This window comes from Alosa pseudoharengus, unplaced genomic scaffold (assembly GCF_046254945.1).
Source record: "Alosa pseudoharengus isolate Yale_2024_CS ecotype anadromous, Long Island Sound unplaced genomic scaffold, YU_APseudo_1.1 YU_APseudo_1.1_scf_10, whole genome shotgun sequence".
NCBI classification, from domain to species: Eukaryota; Metazoa; Chordata; class Actinopteri; order Clupeiformes; family Clupeidae; genus Alosa; species Alosa pseudoharengus.
This window is the reverse complement of record NW_027468565.1, coordinates 39,548,422-39,569,785: the sequence shown is the minus strand read 5'-3', so window position 1 is coordinate 39,569,785 and position 21,364 is coordinate 39,548,422. Positions and strand designations below refer to the sequence as shown.

At 42.9% G+C, this 21,364-nt stretch overlaps 2 protein-coding genes across 2 annotated transcripts; one reads left to right on the top strand and one right to left on the bottom strand.

The window, feature by feature from the left end:
• The first annotated feature begins 117 nt into the window (after window positions 1-117).
• On the top strand, window positions 118-5,505 carry LOC143138917 (cation channel sperm-associated protein 2-like). The gene is made up of 12 exons (XM_076299395.1): window positions 118-129; window positions 256-379; window positions 679-840; window positions 1,139-1,207; window positions 1,300-1,472; window positions 1,870-2,031; window positions 2,138-2,262; window positions 2,366-2,544; window positions 2,640-2,739; window positions 2,970-3,058; window positions 5,075-5,233; window positions 5,431-5,505. Exons 1-12 carry the CDS (start codon window positions 118-120, stop codon window positions 5,460-5,462), a joined length of 1,386 nt encoding a protein of 461 aa, XP_076155510.1. The 3' UTR covers window positions 5,463-5,505.
• A 2,735-nt stretch (window positions 5,506-8,240) lies between these two features.
• On the bottom strand, window positions 8,241-19,611 carry LOC143108672 (creatine kinase U-type, mitochondrial-like). The gene is made up of 10 exons (XM_076271582.1): window positions 19,527-19,611; window positions 19,195-19,412; window positions 18,198-18,396; window positions 15,370-15,465; window positions 15,007-15,228; window positions 14,468-14,553; window positions 12,693-12,816; window positions 11,611-11,745; window positions 9,690-9,815; window positions 8,241-8,792 (listed from the first exon to the last, which is right to left on the bottom strand). Exons 2-10 carry the CDS (start codon window positions 19,344-19,346, stop codon window positions 8,682-8,684), a joined length of 1,251 nt encoding a protein of 416 aa, XP_076127697.1. The 5' UTR covers window positions 19,347-19,412; window positions 19,527-19,611; the 3' UTR covers window positions 8,241-8,681.
• Between the last annotated feature and the right edge of the window lie 1,753 nt (window positions 19,612-21,364).

Here is a 21,364-nt window from a genome sequence, read left to right as displayed (position 1 = left end):
AAGCAACAATGCCATTCCAAGACAGTGTTCCATTCCAAAGAAAAACGTCTCTCTCTTCAGTGAAGAGACCAATGAAGAAAAATCTGTCTTCAGTGGTGACAGTGGTGTCCTGCAGACATGGGGACAGAGGTAGGCCCAATTCACAGATTGACACCTACGGGTGTGTTATGGCTAATGAAGTAGGATAATGAAATGGTTTTAACTCTGACAAATGCGTTGTTTAAGCCATGTCACTTTTTTCACCACACCATTTAGGAGGAGAGATGCGTCCGCAGAGCGGAAATAGTGCGATCCAAACTCATCCAGTCCTTCTATTTGATTGACCAACTTCAGGAGGGTCAGCGGGGTTCTCCGAAGTATTGTATCAGGGATGTATTTGGTAAGCTTGTGTTCGGTTAGCCTTCTAAGACAGAATTTGTATTTACCACAATCTGTGTGAAAGGCTGTGAAAACCCAATTGTATTCTCAGTTTTGTGTAAAGTTGGGTAGCCCATTCTCAGTTTTGTGTAAAGTTGTGTAGGCCTATTCTCAGTTTGTCTAAAACACTGATTAAAAAATGTAAAATTAGTCTCAGAAGCAGCACAAATGCAAATTTTCGCTGCCCCTATATTTCTCGCTGAGTAGGAGTAAAGTATGCTTCTTCTCACATCTGGTCTGATTTGTTTTGATGGGTGACAGACTCTCAGACCTTGCGGGGGAAAGACTCCCACCAGCTAGTGCGCTTTGAGATATCTCAGGGGGACCACATCATCTCTATGGAGGACCGCAGGCGAAGTCGCCTTAGGAATTGCCACAGACGTTTCCCACCTCTCAACATGTTCTCTCACTGGGTCATCGAAAGTATCCTCACAAAATAGATGTTAATGTTAGATTGTTTGATTGATAATGTGCTGTTAATATAGATCCATCATATCACTATTTAATGTATGGGCCTTTATGTTGGTTAGATGTTAGATCTCATAAATGTATTGTGGAAACTATCAGATGTTAAGATAACCTCACAAGGGGCATCTGCAAAAGATCTGCTTTCTGCTTTACATCACCTAACTCTGTGATATACCTAATTTAAAGAACACACAAAGAACACACAGATGTGGATATAGCCTACTGCAGGCTTTCAACCTTAACTGTTTTCCAGGTCATCTGTTTTCAAATATTATTGTTGCACTCATTATTTTCAACACTATTGTATTAGAAATTCAAGCAGGTGAGGGACAAAAAGTGTTTTGCAAAGTTTTAAATGGCCTTATAGTCTGTGTCCTCTTGTCTGTCATAATGACATGCAATGCATTTATCCAGAGATATTTGACAATATGGACCCAAAGCTGGAGCTTCTGAGGTTAATCTTGGATATGATGGACTGGAGTATTTTAGCTATTTTCTTCCTGGAGATGCTGCTGAAATGGTTGGACAATTTCAGGCACTTTTGGAAGAGTACTTGGAACATCTTTGATTTTGTAGTCACATTCTTGGTAAGACCTTGTAAGACAGAACTGCAATTAACTAATTATTCATTCTTGGGGCAGCTGTGGCCTACTGGTTAGCGCTTCAGACTTGAAAACAGAGGGTTGCCGGTTCAAACCCCGACCAGTAGGCATGGCTGAAGTGCCCTTGAGCAAGGCACCTAACCCCTCACTGCTCCCCGAGCGCCGCTGTTGTTGCAGGCAGCTCACTGCTCCGGGTTTAGTGTGTGCTTCACCTCACTGTGTGATCACTGTGTGCTGAGTGTGTTTCACTAATTCAAGGATTGGGATAAATGCAGAGACCAAATTTCCCTCACAGGATCAAAAGAGTATATAAGACACTTACTTAACACTGCACCTTCACAGCACATAGCCTGATGATTTCTCTGCATTTTGGCTGTTGCAGTCTGTCGTCCCACAAATCATCCGAGCCGTCGGAGGAGCAAACACAAGTCACATCCAGGTGGTGGAGTATCTGCGGAAGCTCCGCATCCTAAGAGCTCTAAAGATGGTGTCCAAATTTCGTCAGATTCGGCTTATTGTGTTAACAGTCTCCAAAGCGTTTAAGGTAGGAGAGTGTTATAGGTGTACACATAGCTTTAATTGGAGATTAATTCCAAATCCAGCATATTTATTGTAGCAAATCAATTGATGTTATGTGTGTTTATTTTCAGGCTATGTCTTTCATCTTTCTACTTCTGCTGGTATTTGCTTACATTTTTGCTGTGGTTGGAGTCATCCTGTTCCAGGCTTACACGCGTTCTGATGTCTCGGGTCTAACATACCATGACAGTTTCAAGTGGGTGACAACTGGGTGGAAATCACACTTACTCTCTTGTACATGTTGATGAATGTTACCATTCTTGACTTTGGTATTGTGCTATCCCCCCCCCCCCCCACAGGGACATTATGAATTCTTTCATCACACTGTTCATCCTCTTTACCCTGGATCACTGGTATGCAATTCTGGCCGACACAAGGAAGGTTCCGGAGATGGACCCAAACATCTGTGGAGTTTACATCATTATGTGGCTCATTATTGGGGCTGTTATATTTCGCAACATTTTTGTTGGGATTCTAGGTTAGTAATAGTATTTTGATGGATTAATGTGCCACAGCATTCTACAAGAAGTGGGTATAAACTGATTTGACCTCTTTTCATAACTTGTCATTTAGTGAATAATTTCCAGTCAATAAGACAAGACTTGTCACGAGAAGTCCAGCAAATTGAGAATCAACAAAAGGCTGACCACTTCAAAGCAGAGTTCATTAACAGGTTAAGACACAGACATACTACTAGTCACCTTTGCACTGGGTGTATTTCAGCTAATGCTAACATTGCTACTTTTGTTTATTCTGTTCTGCTGCAGGAGAAAAAGTCATTTGATGCTTCCTCAGTAAGACAATTTCTCATTCAATCAAGCTTATTGACAAAAGACTACAGACAAATATATTTCTCATATGGTAGCTTAAACTATGGAAAACTGACATTTTATTTGTATCCAGATTACCACAAATAGCACAGGAGTTGGAGGAGACCCCAATAGGGCCAACAGAGATTTCAAATATGAATGTGTATAGTACAAAGGACAAGGGTGAGATCCACTTGGCCAAATATGAATGTGTATAGTACAAAGGACAAGGGTGAGATCCACTTGGCCAAAACAGCTTACTCTCAGTCATTAGATAATATTCATAATATCTTAGCATGTTGAAATGAAATAAGTAAATCTAGTGTGGGAAGACAAGGCAATTCCATTACCTTTGCGATAGAATGTGTTGATAACATCAGGTGGTGGTATCAACAAGGGACACCCTTGTTTATGTTTTAGCCGCCATATTAGTAGTGTGATAATGCCATATTAGTAGTGTGATAAAATGCCATATTAGTAGTGTGAAAATGCCATATTAGTAGTGTGATAAAATGCCTTATTATACGGCTCTTCACAATGCTAGTAGAACGCTCCATTGACTTGAATGGGATTTTGTTTTGGCAAGTAGCCGTATAATAAGCGGGGTAATGTATAGAACGCCGGTCATTACTGTGAAAATAAGTCCCTTCAGGGCGGAACAAGACCCCGATGCGCGTCGGGGTCCGGTTCGCCCTGTCGGGACTTATTTTCCCAGTAATGACCGGCGTTCTATACATTATCCCTTACATATTAGTAGTGTGATAAATAGTAGTGTGATAAAATGGCATATTAGTAGTGTGATAAAAGGCCATATTAGTAGTGTGATAAAATGCCAAATTAGTAGTGTGATAAAAAAAAAATGTTTTTGAACTATGGCAAGCATAGGTCTGATTATATTTCTGGGAAAAGGTTACGTTTTTCTCTGACATGTTATTTTTCTGAGAGTCAATGATGAGAACAGTACAGTGCTGTGAAAAAGTATTTGCCCCCTTCCTGATTTCTTCTATTTTTGCATATTTGTCATACTTAAATGTTTGTGATAATCAAACTCATTTTAATATTATACCAAAAAAACAGAGTAAACACAAAATGCAGTTTTTAAATTATGATTTCATTTCTTGAATGAAAAAAAGCTATACCAACCCTACCTACCTATAATAATGTTTCCAAAATCGTTTCAGTGGTTCATCAACTCGTAACAGGTTAAACGGCACTTCAGTATTCGCTTTGCGGCCCTCTATTGGCTATAACCGCACTATGCAAGTTTGCCAGATCGGGTAGCGGATCTGTAGTTTGAATGAGACATAAGAAACTACAAATTTGACTTGCTTTATGGCAAGCATTACGATAGCCGATAGGTGGAGCAAGGCTCTGGGGGGAGGGTACTCGGCAGGTGCTGGATAACACCACAAATAGCGCGCATGCGACCTGTAGGGGGTCCGGAGAGGAAGAGTGCTTTGGTATTGCTTTAAAGCACAAGTGCAGTTGGGTTTTGCAGCAGGACAATCATCCGAAGCACACAAGCAAGTCAAAAGCTGAAAAGAAACAAAATTAAGGTTTTGGAGTGGCCTAGTCAAAGTCCTGACTTGAATCCTATTGAGATGCTGTGGCATGACCTTAAGCAGGCAGGTCATGCTCGAAAACCCTCTGTTGCAGAATTAAAACAATTCTGTAAAGAAGAATCAATGGGCCAAAATCCCTCCGCAGCGATGTAAAAGGTAAAAATAACATTGCAAGTTAACGCAAAGATTCGATTGCTGTTGTTGCTACTTTTTCACATGGATGATATAGGTTACTTTTTCACATGGATGATATAGGTTTTGAATAACTCTGATAAATGAACAGATCATTTAAAAGCTGTGTTTATTTGTGTTGTCTTATATTAAAATTAGTTGGATTATCTGGAACATTTAAATATGCTAAATATGCAAAAACAGAAGAAATCAGGAAGTGTGTGAGTGAGTGTGTGTGTGTGTGTGTGTGGGGGGGGGGGGCAAATCATTTTACACAGCGCTGTATATCCGCCCTCACCTGTAGTAGCGTAGCCTGCTCTGTTGCCCTATTTGGTATCAGAGTTCAGGCTGTGATGAACTCAAATAACAGAAATACTTAAAAAACAAACAAAAAAAACCAAAACAAACAAGATAAACATGTAATATGTGAGAAAATGTAAACAGCAAGTCTTCCTTGAGCTTTCAGACTGGGAGACCTACGTGGAGGAGAACGTGACGGTGATGCAGAACCAGGAGATGGATGAGCAGGTCTTCTGGCCCAGGGATTCCCTCTTCAAATACTTTGAGCTCCTGGAGCTGCTACAGCTCAACCTGGACAACAGAAAGCATCTGCAGGGTTTGGCAGGTACGGACCGTAGAAACCCCAGGATTTCTGAGTGCCTCGAATCTTTTCTTGAAGAACTGATAGTTAAAGATCATGATTACTTATTTAGCTCTTTGAGTCTGTTTATTAAAAGGTGGAAACCAAATGCAAAGCCTCACTTGCACTCTCATATCAACTCCCTTTCTCCCATTTCTTCTCCCTGTCTATCTCTCTCACAGCTCAAGCATTGCTCAATCTGCATGACTCCTAAATGAAGAGAATAAAGCACATTTCATCTCATATCATCTGTCACAGTTGTGAGCTCTAATCAATTTGTCATTTTTGATACTAACTGAATGGATGACATCACTGCATGTCTGAGGTCAGAGCCCAAAATGTCGTTGTAATGACATGTTTGTTCTGTGAACAGCAGGGGGTGCTACTTCTCACACATTGAGGCTCAAAATAATAGATTCTGTGTACGATACCCTTGATACACTATTTTACAATAGTTGTGTATCATCTATTGTGCATATTTCCTGTTCCATAGATGGTACACAGATCTATGGTAGTAATTAGCAGAAGTTCTCTGACTGAGGTCACCATACTCTATAGGGCCTTTCAGTGAACATATCCAAGTCCATAGTAGGTCAGAGCGGAACCTATTCTTTTAAAACACCCTTCTCATTTATTGTGGGTTACATAGACTTGTCATGGATCTTTGCTCAGCACTAGCCACCATGACTGTCAGTTACCCATGCTAATCCCCCTAATGAAGAGATAAGGCACTGTGCCTGTTGTGGAAGGAGAAGCTCAGCTGGAGGTGCCCTTACTCATGAGCACTCAACCCAGACCGTCCCAGTCCTGCTCTTTCGGACCTACAGTACAGCATGCCTTGGCTCTCTCCTGCTCCTTTGGACCTCCAGTACAGCATGCCTTGGGTCTCTCCTGCTCCTTCGGACCTACAGTACAGCATGCCTTGGGTCTCTCCTTCGGACCTGCAGTAGGCCTACAGCATACCTTGACTCTGTCCTGCTTCTTCAGACCTGCAGTACAGCATGCCTTGGCTCTCTCCTACTATAAGCACATCTTACATCTGACTTGTACATTTCCTGACAAAAAAACAAAAACAGAATTTCCATGACCTACTATATATATAATACTATACTATACTACCGGTATATATATACTATATATATGAATTTCCTTGGGGATCAATAAAGTATCTATCTAATGAAGGGTACAATACACTGACCAAAGATTTCTGAATAGTCACATAATGTTCAAGAATCTCTTACTTTTTAAGAGCAGAAGATGAATAATTGGGCATTGAATTAACAACATTGGACTAACCACAACTACTCAAGCAGTAAAGCCAATTCCCAGATATACACCAACATTGGACTAACCACAACTACTCAAGCAGTAAAGCCAATTGCCAGATATACACCAATTCTGAGTGGAAATATATTTGTATTGATGTATTTTGGCAATTTTAAACTGCTACAACACAATTCCGTGATATTCCATTACTTTGCCCCCAAAATTCCCTGACTTTCCATGTCTGGAATAGACTTTCCAAAATTCTATGATATTCCAGAAATTCTGAAAAAGAAAAACAATATCGGGGATAAATGTAACACTGAGTAGTAGTATGTATTTGCTAGAAGTGATGAGATAGATACGAAATGTGCTTATTATTATTGATCTACGACATTATGTTTGCAGGAAAATATCGGTTTAAAATGTATTTATTTAAATTTTGCATTCACTTTTCATCTCTGCTTTACAAAACCTTAGATTTTGCCTTCTCTTTTCATCTCTGCTTTACTATGCTTTTTCAAATCAAACATGGTTTCCTCCAAAAGTGTCAGCAGACATGTGACCTCGTGTGCCTTTTGCGCCCCGCTCTCTGCCAGTCAACATTCCCCGTCGCTCGCCAGTGTTATCGTGTTTATCGCTCTGGCATCACAGCCATGAGGAGGAGCTCCTCCAGCCCTGGGTTTCCATGGCAACAGCGCTCCTTTGCTGCCAGATTTAGAAGCCGTAAGGGTGCAGCTCAGCTTTTGGAGAAGTCTGGCTGCTGGGCCGGCTTTGGCTGGAGTGTGACTTCTGTAAACAAACGTCGGCAGGCACACCAAGTAACCACTAACACAGGCAACGTGAATCAAACATTAGGAGACCAAAGCTAAATAAATGCAACATTGCACAGGTGCCTCGCTGAGCTTTCCAGAGCCCAGCTAACAGACACTCTTAGGCTCAGACTACATACAGTATCCGTTCCAATATTGCACTTTGTCCTGGACAGTTTGCGTAAGATAACAACTAAGCGATGGAGAATGGCAATTGGGTGCAATTACTCATGTTTCCCTGTCTTGCCAAAGCACATGCCCATATGGCGCACAGCACGAGGAGCCAGTCTGTGTGCGGGCATAGTTCCAACTCCTGAGAGCTTGCATTTCTATATTTATAAATTTGACAATGTCACAGTTCAGGCTAGTTATATGTCTGACTACTCCATAAGCAAATATCCCCTGCACTGTCTCTGTGTGTATGAGGTGGTGGTGTAGGGGGGGGGGTGCAGACATGTTACATGTTCTCTCAGATCTCACTCGTATCAGCACAGCAGCACTGGTCAAGTGTTCAAACAGGAGGTTAGCTGGCCATAAACTGTATTTCATAACTTTATATCTGCACTATTCTTGGGTAAGTTCGGAAATAGGAGGCCAAAGTGAAGAAAGAAGTGACCCGTGTCTGACCCATACGATCAGGGTGGTTGCTATGGTTTTCTCTGTTGTGTGAGTCTGACCCATACGATCAGGGTGGTTGCTATGGTTTTCTCTGTTGTGTGAGTCTGACCCATACGATCAGGGTGGTTGCTATGGTTTTCTCTGTTGTGTGAGTCAGGAATGTGAGATATTTTCTAAATCTACCTTGTCACCAATTCAGTCATATGGCTGTTTGTTCATCTGGATTATGAATGTAAGTAGGCTTAAAACTGAAAATACACAAGCACATAGTCACACAAAATACTACTGACACTCTTGGATAAATCGTACACATTATTTATTTAGCTACATATATTTCAGCAAAAATATTGATAATTATTAATATAGTTGGATATGATTATTGATTTCACCTGAGCAAGCATTCACATCCAAGGTTATTATTATTATTATTACTGAGTATTTCATATTGTAAAATTTGATCAAGTATGGCTGTCTGCCACATGGATGAATGAGGCCACAGTAACACAATCATGAAGTACAGTACATTCACTTCTCCAGTACTCTGTGCGTGGGAAGCTCGGAGAACACAACCAACACAAGGCATGCTGTAGGGAAAGACTTGGGGTGGTGTGGGGTGTTGCTTTGTAATGGTTTAGGGTGGGATACCTTCCCATAACTACACTATTAATTGTGGTAAGTCGATTGACCACTACTGGAAGGTGGGAGGAGGGACGGATGGGAAACCGGGCGGTCAGCTCTCTCTACTTGTAGGTGAGGGGAGGAGGGACGCGGATGTCCTGGCCCTTCTCCAGCTTCTTCTCGCACTCGATCAGGTAGTTCACGCCGTCAATCACTGTCTGCACCAGTTGGACCTGGACATTCAGCAATGGACACGTTACCATGGACACCATGTTACATGTGATCTCTCTGGACCAATGGACAGTGGTTATGCTACATGTGATCTCTCTGGACCAATGGACAGTGGTTATGCTACATGTGATCTCTCTTGAGTTCAGGATGGTTCATACACGTGACCCTGACTGGCCAGTCGTCCTATTAGTCCAGCTACATGATAGGTACAATATATTCCAAACAAGAAAAAGTTGTTAAAACCAGACATTATGCACTTCAAATAAGATTATCACATGTATATACTCAATATGATGCATTGTTTGTGCAACCAAACATGCCAGAGCCTTTCTTTTCAGTATGTATCTTCTTTTGTACATGCAGAAAAAAAGAAGCACAAACTAATGGGACCTGTGTCTGAGTCAAAAGATCAGCTTTGTTTCTATGCTTTCCTCTGTAACTTGAGTCAGGGATTTCTCAGTATATTTCTTCAGTATATTGAGATGCTACCAACAGTGTTCATGTGAACTATGCATGCATCTCACCCAAGAGTACTCTCAGTCAATTTAGATACGATTTTAGCACTATATGTGTAAGTCGCTTTTGAAATGTAATGTGAATGTGTTTCAGCTCCACAAGATGGTGTTGCCTTTCTGTTACTTTCACTGTGGCAACTCTCTAATTGCAATATCTTTAGTGCCGTCATAAAATCATTGCATTGGATATGATTACCTCAGCCTTAAACCAAACTCCCATCATCGCAACTCTTCTAGTGAAGTTCTTTCTTGAGACACAGCACTTCCTTGATGATATCAATGAAACTCTCGCAACTCCAGACTATTTCCCAGCAAAACATGTGATGTGGGGCCTGTAAAATTCACCACTATAACGTCTGAATCTGGATGTCAGCACACACTCACCTCTGACTGGCCCAGGCGGTCCAGGTTGGAGATGTCGAACGTGCTGCCCACTGCTGCCGTGTCCACTCCCCCCGTGCCCCGCTTCTGCAGACGCAGGTTCTCCAGAATCTTGGAGAACCGAGGGTCCTGCAGGCAGATACACAGTGTAGACTCAGTACCATCGACATGACAGACATAAAGGGTTCTAAGACAATAAGCTATTTTGCAATGAAGTGGGTCAGTGCTTTGCCCAAGAGATTACATTTTCTGTTGTCCTCTCACTTCCATACTGTATAATGACGAGGTGTTCTAGAGGAGCGGCAGGAGTCCAGGATTCCAGGGTTTGAATGTGATCTAGACTATCTTGCTGACTGCCATTAGAGCAAATTGGTCTCAGGAAGTGCTGTGTTCTGGCATTGTAAACTGATTAGGAAACAACACTGGCTAAGTTACAAACCAACATTTCATACTAGAGTCTGGAATGGGAGAACAATGGTGATTCAGTGACCCTCGTGGTAGTGCAGCATTCATCAGAAATCTGCTGAGTGTTTCAACATTGACTCCAGGGGCGGATCTAGTCATTCTGGGAAACTTGAGTGACTCCTCTTCTCTAACTGGGGTAGAGGCTAATCAATGCTCCTACAGTGTTTCCTTTTCCTTCTTTTTTTGTAACAGTGGCGGCAGGCCACCCCCCCCCTCCCCAGAAAAAATAAAGGTTACAAGGCTACAGTATGAAAAAACTGGGGGTCGGGGTGTCATTTTTTTTCTAGTTGCTAATCACACCATTTAACGTGACTTGAAAGGGACTGGATTCAGGCCCATCTTCAGTCTGACTGATTTCGCGAGAACTCTGGATTTCCAGGGTATCTGACTCACGTCACGTTAACCCATGCATTAAACCACGTCACTGCTTAAACATACCGGTAGTTCACGTTGACAAAGGAGAAAACGCCTAGTTTACTTCTGACAGAAATTAAGTTTTGTGCCAACATGTTGTAGACAACCCACAACACTGCCTTTATTTGGTGCAAATATCCTTTACTTTCTTTGGTTAGGCTATAGTCCGCGATTCACATTGCTAGGCTATCCCCGCAAGTGCATACAAAATGTTTTGGCCAAGTTTTGCTTTAACCCAATTTACCTTTGTTACTACCAGTCGTTGCTTTTTTTCCTGCATCAATCGCAATTGAGTGCGCATCTATCGGTGTCTCCGGGGAGACATCCACTCTCCATGTTTCATTTTTGCTGTTGTTGCGAGCGAGCTAATAGGCTACGATATGGGAAATACCTTCAATACGATCAGCTCCAGAAATTAATGGGTTTTCGTTAGGCTGTGCTACACCTTTCCACCAAGTTGCGCGAAAATTTTAGTTTTTGCGATGTTGACAAACATGCGTAGCACATGCTCTTAATAGCGCATGCCACTAACGTCTATAAAAACAATATATGTATGGAATAAAACTAGACAGGTACCTCGGATTAGCATTGCTGTTTATTGTTAAACTGCAATTTTACAATACAATATTGTGCGTCTCCCCTAATTCTGAAGCAGTGGCACTGCTAAATGAAGAGGAAACACTGAGAAAAAAGTTCATGTTTTAAATAGGCTACATCAATACAATATATAATATGTGAAGTGAAACTGGACGGGCCATAATAACCTCTGACTAGTTTTAGGTTACTTATTGTTAAATTGCAATGTGAGCGGCAGCCAGCAGGGGAGGTTACGTCGGCAGGATTATTCAAAAAGCAACTGCAACTACATTGCATTTCTGATACCGTGGCGGTATTAATTTGAACCGTGGCGGGCCGCCATGCTAAAATAAACGTAGAGGAAGCACTGTGGTAGGCTGAGAATTGAGGGGTTGTGCGAGGTACCTTGCTGAGAATTGAGGGATTGTGCGAGGTACCTTGCTGAGAATTGAGGGGTTGTGCGAGGTACCTTGCTGAGGCGCGGCAGGTTGATGTGGACGCCGGCACGCAGCCCTGTGCCCAGGTTGGACGGACAGGTGAGGATGTAGCCCATGCGCTCGTTCCACATGAACTCCCAGCCCTTCTCCATGATCAGCCTCTCCACCTGTGGGAGCCACACAGATGACCTGTAAGCATCTCTTAGGCGAGGATCACATCAGCCAGCGGCAGCGGCAAACGTAACGCAACACTCAGACCATAATACGTTTTGTCTCGTTCCTAAGCAACACAAACTGTTTGTCAATTGAATACGCTTGCGTTACGCTTTGAAAGTTGAACCAAGTTCAACGCTCAGCTTGTTCAACGCTAGCGTTACGCCAGCGTTGCCACTGTTCAGCTGCCGAACCACAGAGAACAATAGGAAACCTGCCGCTTGCCGCTGGCTAATGTGATCCCCGCCTTACTGTGGGACAAGCATCCACTCTCAGCAAACAAACCACTGAAAGATTTTAGCACCTCTTGGCAAGATCTCACTGGAAATGCATTTCATGCAAATCAAACAGTATAGCAATCACATAGATGTTGCTACTGTGTTTAGCATAATCGGAATAATCAGTCAGAACATGAATAGGTGTTACTGGGTCTTCCCTGTGGAGGGTCGTCATGAATTGCATTGTTTTCTGGGGGAACTGGAATGTTTGTGTTCTCTGCATCCTCAGACACACATGCTTGCGTAAACACTGGCTTGCACAGCCACAGACACACACACAACTCATGCGCTGTTTCAGCACGTCTCAAAGGAGTTCTTATCCCGCTGTGACTCCCACACAGCTGTCTTGCATCTCATAGAGCTTTGTTTGACAAATAACAGCGACTTGTTTGGCCTCCAAGATGACTGTATGCCAGTATGTGTGGGTGCATGTGTGTGTGTCCATTTGCCAGTGCTTATGTGTCTGTGTCTGTGTGTGTGTGTGCGTGTGTGTGTGTGTGTGTGTGTGTGTGCGTGTGTGTGTGTGCGTGTGTGTGTGTGTGTGTGTGCGTGTGTGTGTGTGTGTATGTACTGTACAGTATGTGCGTGTTTATGAATGTGTGCATTCATGCGTGTGCGTTCACCTCTTTCAGGCCCCTACAGAAGCGCTCAAAGACCCTCTTCATGTTCCCCCCCTTCTCCATGGAGATGACACGAGTGTGGTCCTCCTCATTGACCCACACCAGAAAGGTCTTCTCATTGTTGTGCCTGAATCATTCAGCATAGATATCAAGTTTTGAGAAGGGACTGAAACTGGTTATAGCTTTTGTTTGTGCAAATTACAGAAATATATCCCTAACGTTTTCTCTAATCTAAAAAGGTTCCTTGTGCTTTTAATGGGTGAAAAAACCTACTGCAACTCCTTTAATTACATTACATTACATTTGGCTGACGCATTTTTACAAATTAAACAATCATTCACTGTCATTTACAATCACACTCTGACCACCATTAAAACCATTACATTTTGTGACGCAGCATAATTTAAATTCTTGTCTAGGGCAGGTAAGGACACCGTAGCTAAGAGACAGTTGTAAAACCGACTGCACTGAATAATGGAGAATGAGAGCTTGGCATCATGTGGGCACAGGTGATCAATGCTGCAGCGCATAATGGAGAATGAGAGCTTGGCATCATGTGGGCACAGGTGGTCAATGCTGCAGCGCATAATGGAGAATGAGAGCTTGGCATCATGTGGGCACAAGTGGTCAATGCTGCAGCGCATAATGGAGAATGAGAGCTTGGCATCATGTGGGCACAGGTGGTCAATGCTGCAGCGCATAATGGAGAATGAGAGCTTGGCATCATGTGGGCACAGGTGGTCAATGCTGCAGCGCATAATGGAGAATGAGAGCTTGGCATCATGTGGGCACAGGTGGTCAATGCTGCAGCGCATAATGGAGAATGAGAGCTTGGCATCATGTGGGCACAGGTGGTCAATGCTGCAGCGCATAATGGAGAATGAGAGCTTGGCATCATGTGGGCACAGGTGGTCAATGCTGCAGCGCATAATGGAGAATGAGAGCTTGGCATCATGTGGGCACAGGTGATCAATGCTGCAGCGCATAATGGAGAATGAGAGCTTGGCATCATGTGGGCACAGGTGGTCAATGCTGCAGCGCATAATGGAGAATGAGAGCTTGGCATCATGTGGGCACAGGTGGTCAATGCTGCAGCGCATAATGGAGAATGAGAGCTTGGCATCATGTGGGCACAGGTGGTCAATGCTGCAGCGCATAATGGAGAATGAGAGCTTGGCATCATGTGGGCACAGGTGGTCAATGCTGCAGCGCATAATGGAGAATGAGAGCTTGGCATCATGTGGGCACAGGTGGTCAATGCTGCAGCTCATAATGGAGAATGAGAGCTTGGCATCATGTGGGCACAGGTGGTCAATGCTGCAGCGCATAATGGAGAATGAGAGCTTGGCATCATGTGGGCACAGGTGGTCAATGCTGCAGCGCATAATGGAGAATGAGAGCTTGGCATCATGTGGGCACAGGTGATCAATGCTGCAGCGCATAATGGAGAATGAGAGCTTGGCATCATGTGGGCACAGGTGGTCAATGCTGCAGCGCATAATGGAGAATGAGAGCTTGGCATCATGTGGGCACAGGTGGTCAATGCTGCAGCGCCTCTATTTGTGGGCACTGGCTGTAAGTTGAGGCTGAGAGGGCAACGTCAGCATCACCGATGCCCATCTCCCTAATTTACTCAAGAGAAATGTGAAGCAAGCAAGTTTCCGCAACTACGCATTGTTGCTTTTGATTGTGCTGCATCCATTATAAACACTTTCATTAAAGTTAATCAGTAATTTTAAATTGGAGGTGAGGTGAAAGTTGATGTAAACAAAACCTACCAGATCCCTCTTGCATCCGGCCAATCACGGGCCATCCCTGCACAGGTCAGCAGTGGCGACACGGGCTTATCGAACAGGAAGTGATCCTGTGTGGACACGAGACACATGAAAACCTCTTGCTATTCTCTGGGCATTCACTCAACAATCATCACTGGTCCCATAGTAATGCAGTCCAGTTGCATAAGACCAAACTCTTGTGAAGTCAGAGAGACTTCAGCTGTGCAGACCTGCAGTAGCGTGCACTAGTCAAAAAGTGCACTTCTCTTACATCAAGAGCGCGCTAGTCAAAAAGTGCACTTCTCTTACTGTACATCAAGAGCGCGCTAGTCAAAAAGTGCACTTCTCTTACATCAAGAGCGCGCTAGTCAAAAAGTGCACTTCTCTTACATCAAGAGCGTGCTAGTCAAAAAGTGCACTTCTTTTACATCAAGAGCGCGCTAGTCAAAAAGTGCACTTCTCTTACATCAAGAGCGCGCTAGTCAAAAAGTGCACTTCTTTTACATCAAGAGCGCGCTAGTCAAAAAGTGCACTTCTCTTACATCAATCAGCTGCTGCTGCTCCTGATCAGTCATCTGCCCGAGACCGTAGTAGCGGCCAGACAGATCCCCCTTCAGGCCCGCCAGAGCGTCCACCACCACCCGTTCGACCTCTCGCCGCTCCGCGCGAGTGCACGCCGGTGGCAGGCTGAGTCCGCGGATGCTCCGCCCCGTCCGCACCCGTGAGGAGAGCACATAGCGCTCCTCAAAAATCCCCGACCGAATCTGATGGTGGATTACATTTCATGGATGTTCCAACATGGCTCCAACAACAATCACATACACTTGCTCAGACAATTATATTTGCCCTAAGAGTCCAGACTTGCATATGAATTCAGGAATAGAACTCCATGGAGTATGATCTACCTTGCTGGAATCCAGATCAGTGGGATGGGTCATCGTCCTGGTGTCGTACCCGTTGTGTCTCTCCCTAATGACGGGATCAAAGAGATCTGCGAACACCTGGTAGTGAAGAAGAGGCCAGAGCCATTTGGATATAATACAGAAATATGTTCATACCAAATGCTACCAACAAATCTCGCAAATGACATACATCAAGTATTTGAAGAAACGTAAAGTATTTGTTTTATCTTGTTTTCCACTTCCACTGTTAGAATATTTGCCCATTTCCTACTCTTATCCCTGGCTTTACTGTTTTGTTGGCCTTTTTTACAGTGTTACCTTTTTAAACCCAAAGTTTTATGAACATTCCTTTGTTTTGTTTTTGCCTACCTCTTTATATTTCCATCCTTTCTAGTCATATTTTACATTGTATGGTACTTCTGTGTAAGGTTGTAAATCACCATGGACTGAAAGGATCCATGGAAATGAAGACTGTAATTACTACAGAATGTGAGTATAAGATATTTAAGAAGGTATAACAAACTCTGCAAAGGGTTGCAGCATAAGCCCACAAAGGCCCGACCGAAATACTTGTGCTGCATTAACAGTACATAAAGCAACACTGGGCATGCCAGAGGGAGGAGTTATCTAGTGATAAGAGACTCAAATGCATACTGTAGGTCAGACTCCTGGCCTCAAAGCTTAAAGCCTTAGTACAGCTGTGGCACATCTGTCCCCTCACTGCATCTAATCTCAGCACACTGCTCTATGTTCTGTGGTTCAGGCCTCTCAGTAAAAGCAAATATACAACATGGCTTCCCATCGGAACTCATGCATGGTGCAATGACAGACTAGTGTTACGCAAACATTCTAGGGCGGAGGACTCGAAACAAGCTACAGTACACCATCCTTCTGTGAAATGCTCTTCTCCTCTCCTCTCCTAATCTCCCAGCTCCTCTCCTCTCCTCATCTCCCAGCTCCTCTCCTCCATCTCCTCTCCTCATCTCCTAGCTCCTCTCCTCTCCTCCATCTCCTCATCTCCCAGCCAGGGGCGGAGCCAGACATTGTAAACATTCGGGGCTTAGCCCATTTAATTTTTTTTTTTTTAAATAACCCCCTAAATAATGACTTCTAGTGAATTTTGTGTAAACTAATGGACACATTGAGACTTAAAAAATGTGAAACTAACATTCAACAGATTCAAGGTATCTGACTGGCACAACACTGTGTAAAATTATAGTTTTGGGTCTTTCAAGAGGCAATAGCTGTTCATATCTGTTTAGCATGTACTTAGTTAATTAAGCGTTTCTTATGGTTTGTATATTATAGTATTTGTTTATTTTCATTAGGCTATTGTTTGATATGACATTATTGTTTATTATTGCTATTCTCCTTCTTCCTCTTCCCTGGTCTCATCTGTGTGACAAATATATAGAATATCTTATACTATAATATACATAATGTTATGATATAATTACAGTATGGCCAGTCATCATGATACAAGGGTATTTTAGAAGGAATGCATTAACATCTTGACATAGGCGTTTCTAAATTATATTAATTTTGTAATTTAGCAAGATTATTCATAGGTTTCATCAGGCACCTTTACACAGGTGCATAAAATCAAGCACCTAGATTATGAATGCAGACTGCATGGTGCTTGATTAACACACTTATGGAAAGGGCCCTTTCCTCTCAATATATCATTGTAGCCTAATGTTATTTTTTTTTTAGTTAATAATTAGTTAGGCAGCCAAAACAACATAACATGACTTTTATATTTATGTGGACTGTTGGATTATAAGATCTGTGGTGGTGGATAGGATATCAACAAGGTTTTAAGGTAGGCTAACAGTTAACATTATTTTGTGCAACATATGACACTGAAAAGTTGACATGGGCAGATAACTGTTAATGGGTTTTTTATGACATTTCAAAACAGTGTAGCCTAATTTATTACAAGACGAGGATCACTTTGTTTTGGGAGCTGGAATTTCTTATTCTGCAGTAGTCTTAGCTAGCCTATGAGAGTATTGAATTTGCCTTTTCCGCCGACGAACGAGGACATTTAACGTTAACGTTAAAAGCATGTTAGGGAGCTAGCCAAGTAGCCTAACGTTAGCCTGCCTAACTGACTGAAAGCTCTTAACGTGAAATCACCAACCTGAAACAACACCATCCGTCAGTTCACTGGGCGATGCTGTTGCTTGAACGGAGCTGGGTGGTCTTTTGAAAAACTTTCTAATATCCATAACGTTTCAACAACATGTAGCCTACACAAAGTGTTTTATCACAGACTGTAAAAGTGACAGACTTCTGACAGAGGCTTTTTGGAACACCGAAGCCATGACGTAGCGTTGTCAAGGCAGCATTTTCACTGGATCTAAACAAATCAATCTAACCAGATAGCCCAGAGACGTGGCATAGATCGTGTAGCAAGTCAAATTATTTTTCAATATTGGGCTTTGAAAATAAGGGATATATTTCCTCAGTAATAGAGCATTTGGTGACATTTATAGAGAAACCGAGGGGGAGTTATATTGGAAATAAGAGTTGCCGGGAATTTAAAACACTAAAAAAAGATTCGGGGCTTTTGAAAAAAGATTCGGGGCTTAAGCCCCGTAAGCCATCCCCTAACGTTAGCTCCGCCACTGCTCCCAGCTCCTCTCCCCTCATTCATCTCCCTCCCTCCCTCACCAGAGAGGCTGAGTCTACTGCAGTATTTTTCAGTAAAACTGCAAGTATAATCTTAGAGCTACTTGAAACATTACTAAGGCTTATGTAAATAGCTGATGATGCCAGAGTGTTCTCATGACCTTGCTACTCCCCAGGCAATCTGCGACTCAGTTTACCTCGTATGACTCCTCGTCCCCGGCCACCATGCCCACGGTCTTGATGAAAGGGTGCCCAGGATTGTCCACGCCAGTCTGGATGGCATTATCCAGGGTGAATCCATTCGGAGTGGCTTTTTCACACAGCTTTGCATAGACAGCAGGAGTCAGATGACTGGCCATGCAATTGTTGTGTTTCCGAAGATCTGGATATTCTGCACTATTTGAGCACACATATGGAGACATTTCCTTTACACAGTTGATAAGTAGTTGCTTCTGTCAGACACAGAGAGGCATCCAGAAGAGGTTGATATGTTTCGTATGATCATTAGAAAGACTGCAGTACAGTGTATTATGAGTGCATTTGGACATGGATGCTATCACCGTTTTTCAAACTGTCCTCAGTTTAACTGTGGTCCACATTCCTTTCTGACATGTTTGTTACATGTTAATAAGGACGTCTACGAAGAATCTAGATAGGCAAATATGACGCCGTGATCTAAATACGTGAATGCAAACGTACCGAAATACCCCTGGATTTGCAAAGCCAATTGCTTTCGGGTCATATGAGGACATTCCAGACAGTTCCATGTAGGTTAGCCTACATATTTCATATTGCTTAGACAGCCATTACTTTGTCGTCTTTATGTGGCTGATAATTTCCTGACATTTTAGTTTTTAAAAAATCAACTGGGCTACTTTATTATATTATAAAAAATAATGAATATGCATGCCTAGAATACGATGCCTCGAAGTCAGTGTGCAAACGAATCCAAAACCCGCACTAGCATGTATTCGGTTATGCAGGCTAAACGCACTTGTCTCCAGAATACCATCGACTAAAGCACATTAGACAGTCACGTATAAAATGTGTGTGTGCCATTATGACAATGAATGATGAATAACGTATTTCGTATACAGATGGAATCCACTTAATTGGGCAGATAACCTGCATTTAACTGAGAGTAAAACACTATGTTATATGCATCGAAAATCCTGTGGATGTGATCAGATTTACCTGGCTGGGTACAGTCTCCGGACCTGTGAGCCGGCGTTTACATGTTGCTCCCTGCTCAGAAAAATCCCCGCTGTTAGTGACCCAGCTCCAACTAATGATAGGATGCCCACATTTCTTTTGGTGGACAAAATCCGGGCGAAATTGCTTGCCATAGTATTTCCACAAGACGAGAGTCGACACAGGTACAGCTGAGTAGAGACTTCGCTGTTGGTATGCCGCTGAAAGTATGAAGCCAGAGAGAAGAGAATCAGATGCGTGTTCTGAATACCAACCGTACAGTATACTGCATGTGGTGGATGCCGGAATACGGCTCCCTGAGAAGATTAACCTACAGTAGTTTAGTGGTAGCCCTTAACTCCAGTGTAGGCAAAAGTAAAACAGTCGAGACTGGGAAGAGGGTTGGATGCAGTCTGAAGGGTAGCTGCTTATGTGGGAAGTGCAGCAATTGAGAATAGGCTATACTCAGACAGCTGGGCGGTGCGCTCTTAGCCTACACAGCGCAATGATATCACAGAGCAACTTCTATTGTACCAACTAGAAGGTTCACAGGCCAAACTAAAAATGACAAATTAGTAACGCATTTATTTAAACCTGATACATACAAATGCAACTTAAATATAGTTTTTGTAATAGACTTCACTGATAAATATCAAGGGGCCGACAGCATTCGGGGGTTCAACACATCACACACAAAAATGTATACTGTATACCTTACCATACTATAAGGTCGTTTAGGGGGAAAACAAAGGGATCAGAGGCTTCCCATAGCTGCGCCCCCCCCCCCCTCTCTGTGTTGTAAAGTTCCCTGGGCTATTCAGTTTCTTGAAGTCATTAGTTGAAAACAATAGATCTACTGTAAGGAAAGCCTTCCGCAGCTAATTGCCGTATAACGGGATCACGCCTCCAGAATGAACATTCGCTGATCCTAGAACATGGTTCGTTACCTCTGCTGTACACGAGGATATCCATCTGTAAGGCATTGCCTTCGTAGTAATAGTCAAACTTCTGCATTGATAGCGGCAAAAACGTAAACCACAACACCGCTGGTATATGACCACCGTCTGACAGACAGCGAACAGGTGTGACTGAGCCATGCGTGACAGGCTTTTTCACTAGTAGTCTAGTGCTCTAGCACTAACTCCTCTAGCCCATCCACCCCACCCGATACTGCATCACAGTTGTTCCATGATGTCCTCAACTTGCTGATACTAGAACCACGTCCCAAAACAGGTATAAAGGGTAACGCTGGGTTAACTAATATCCATTAGAAAGGTTCAATCAATGAAAGATTAGGCCTACACATTCAGTCACTATTTTAGGTCTTTTGTGGGGAGAACATTGTCACTGAGTTCATCAAGCAGCACATTGCTCATAAACAGCTAATCTCTACACTCTTAATTATAAAACTTAAAAGTTACATTGCACCTTTTTTTTTTTTTTTTTAAAGCTTCCTCACTTTGTGTGTTTTCGCTCAGTCTGCTGCCAACATCAAAGTCACTGAGCTGAAGTGGGTGGGTCACCTTATCTGGCTGACTGTTTGTATATGATACAGTGCACGGCCCTTCAAACAATACACACAGGTCTGATCTTAAATTTACCCCACCCCCACCTCTTCGCATAAAATCATTGCTGCCCCAGGCAGAGGTGATACATTGACTGCTGTGGTTATCTGTCCAGAGACTGGTGTCAGAGTAGGGCCATGGCTGGATGTCACGTACCCACAGGATTTTACACACCTTGGGCCTTTGACCAAGAAGGCGTGACCACGTGCCGACTCCTGATAAAAAAATATAAATCACATCCATCTGTGGCATTATGAATCCTATTTCGCAACCTCACAAGGTTGCTATCCGAAGTGAGCGATGCAATTCAAAATAAAACAGCAATTATTATGGGCCAAAACATGTGATTCAATCATTCACTCCCGTGCGATTTTGTCAACTGGAGGACATTATGCCAAATAAACAGTAGAAGTTGCAGTTTGTAAGCCTTCCAGATAAGAGACTGAGTACCAAAGAGGTTCACTTCAATCACCACACCCTCTCAAACAATACCTGCATGACGAATTTAAAACTGATTAACAAAGTCAAGGAAGTAAGATTGGATTTAGGAAGCCCTGCTAACAGTTCCTCATTTGCTTTATATTTTGTTCATTTGTACAAAAAAGTAA

Coding starts and splice junctions, on each gene's coding strand:
- LOC143108672 (XM_076271582.1), bottom strand. CDS start 19,346: ATGGCAAGCAATTTCGCCCGGATTTTGTCCACCAAAAGAAATGTGGGC. Junction 18,397..19,194: donor CGGAGACTGTACCCAGCCAG/GTAAATCTGATC, acceptor GTGCTCAAATAG/TGCAGAATATCCAGATCTTC. Junction 15,229..15,369: donor CTGATCTGGATTCCAGCAAG/GTAGATCATACT, acceptor ATCCACCATCAG/ATTCGGTCGGGGATTTTTGA.
- LOC143138917 (XM_076299395.1), top strand. Junction 841..1,138: donor CTCTCACTGGGTCATCGAAA/GTATCCTCACAA, acceptor ACTGTTTTCCAG/GTCATCTGTTTTCAAATATT. Junction 1,208..1,299: donor TGTATTAGAAATTCAAGCAG/GTGAGGGACAAA, acceptor GCATTTATCCAG/AGATATTTGACAATATGGAC.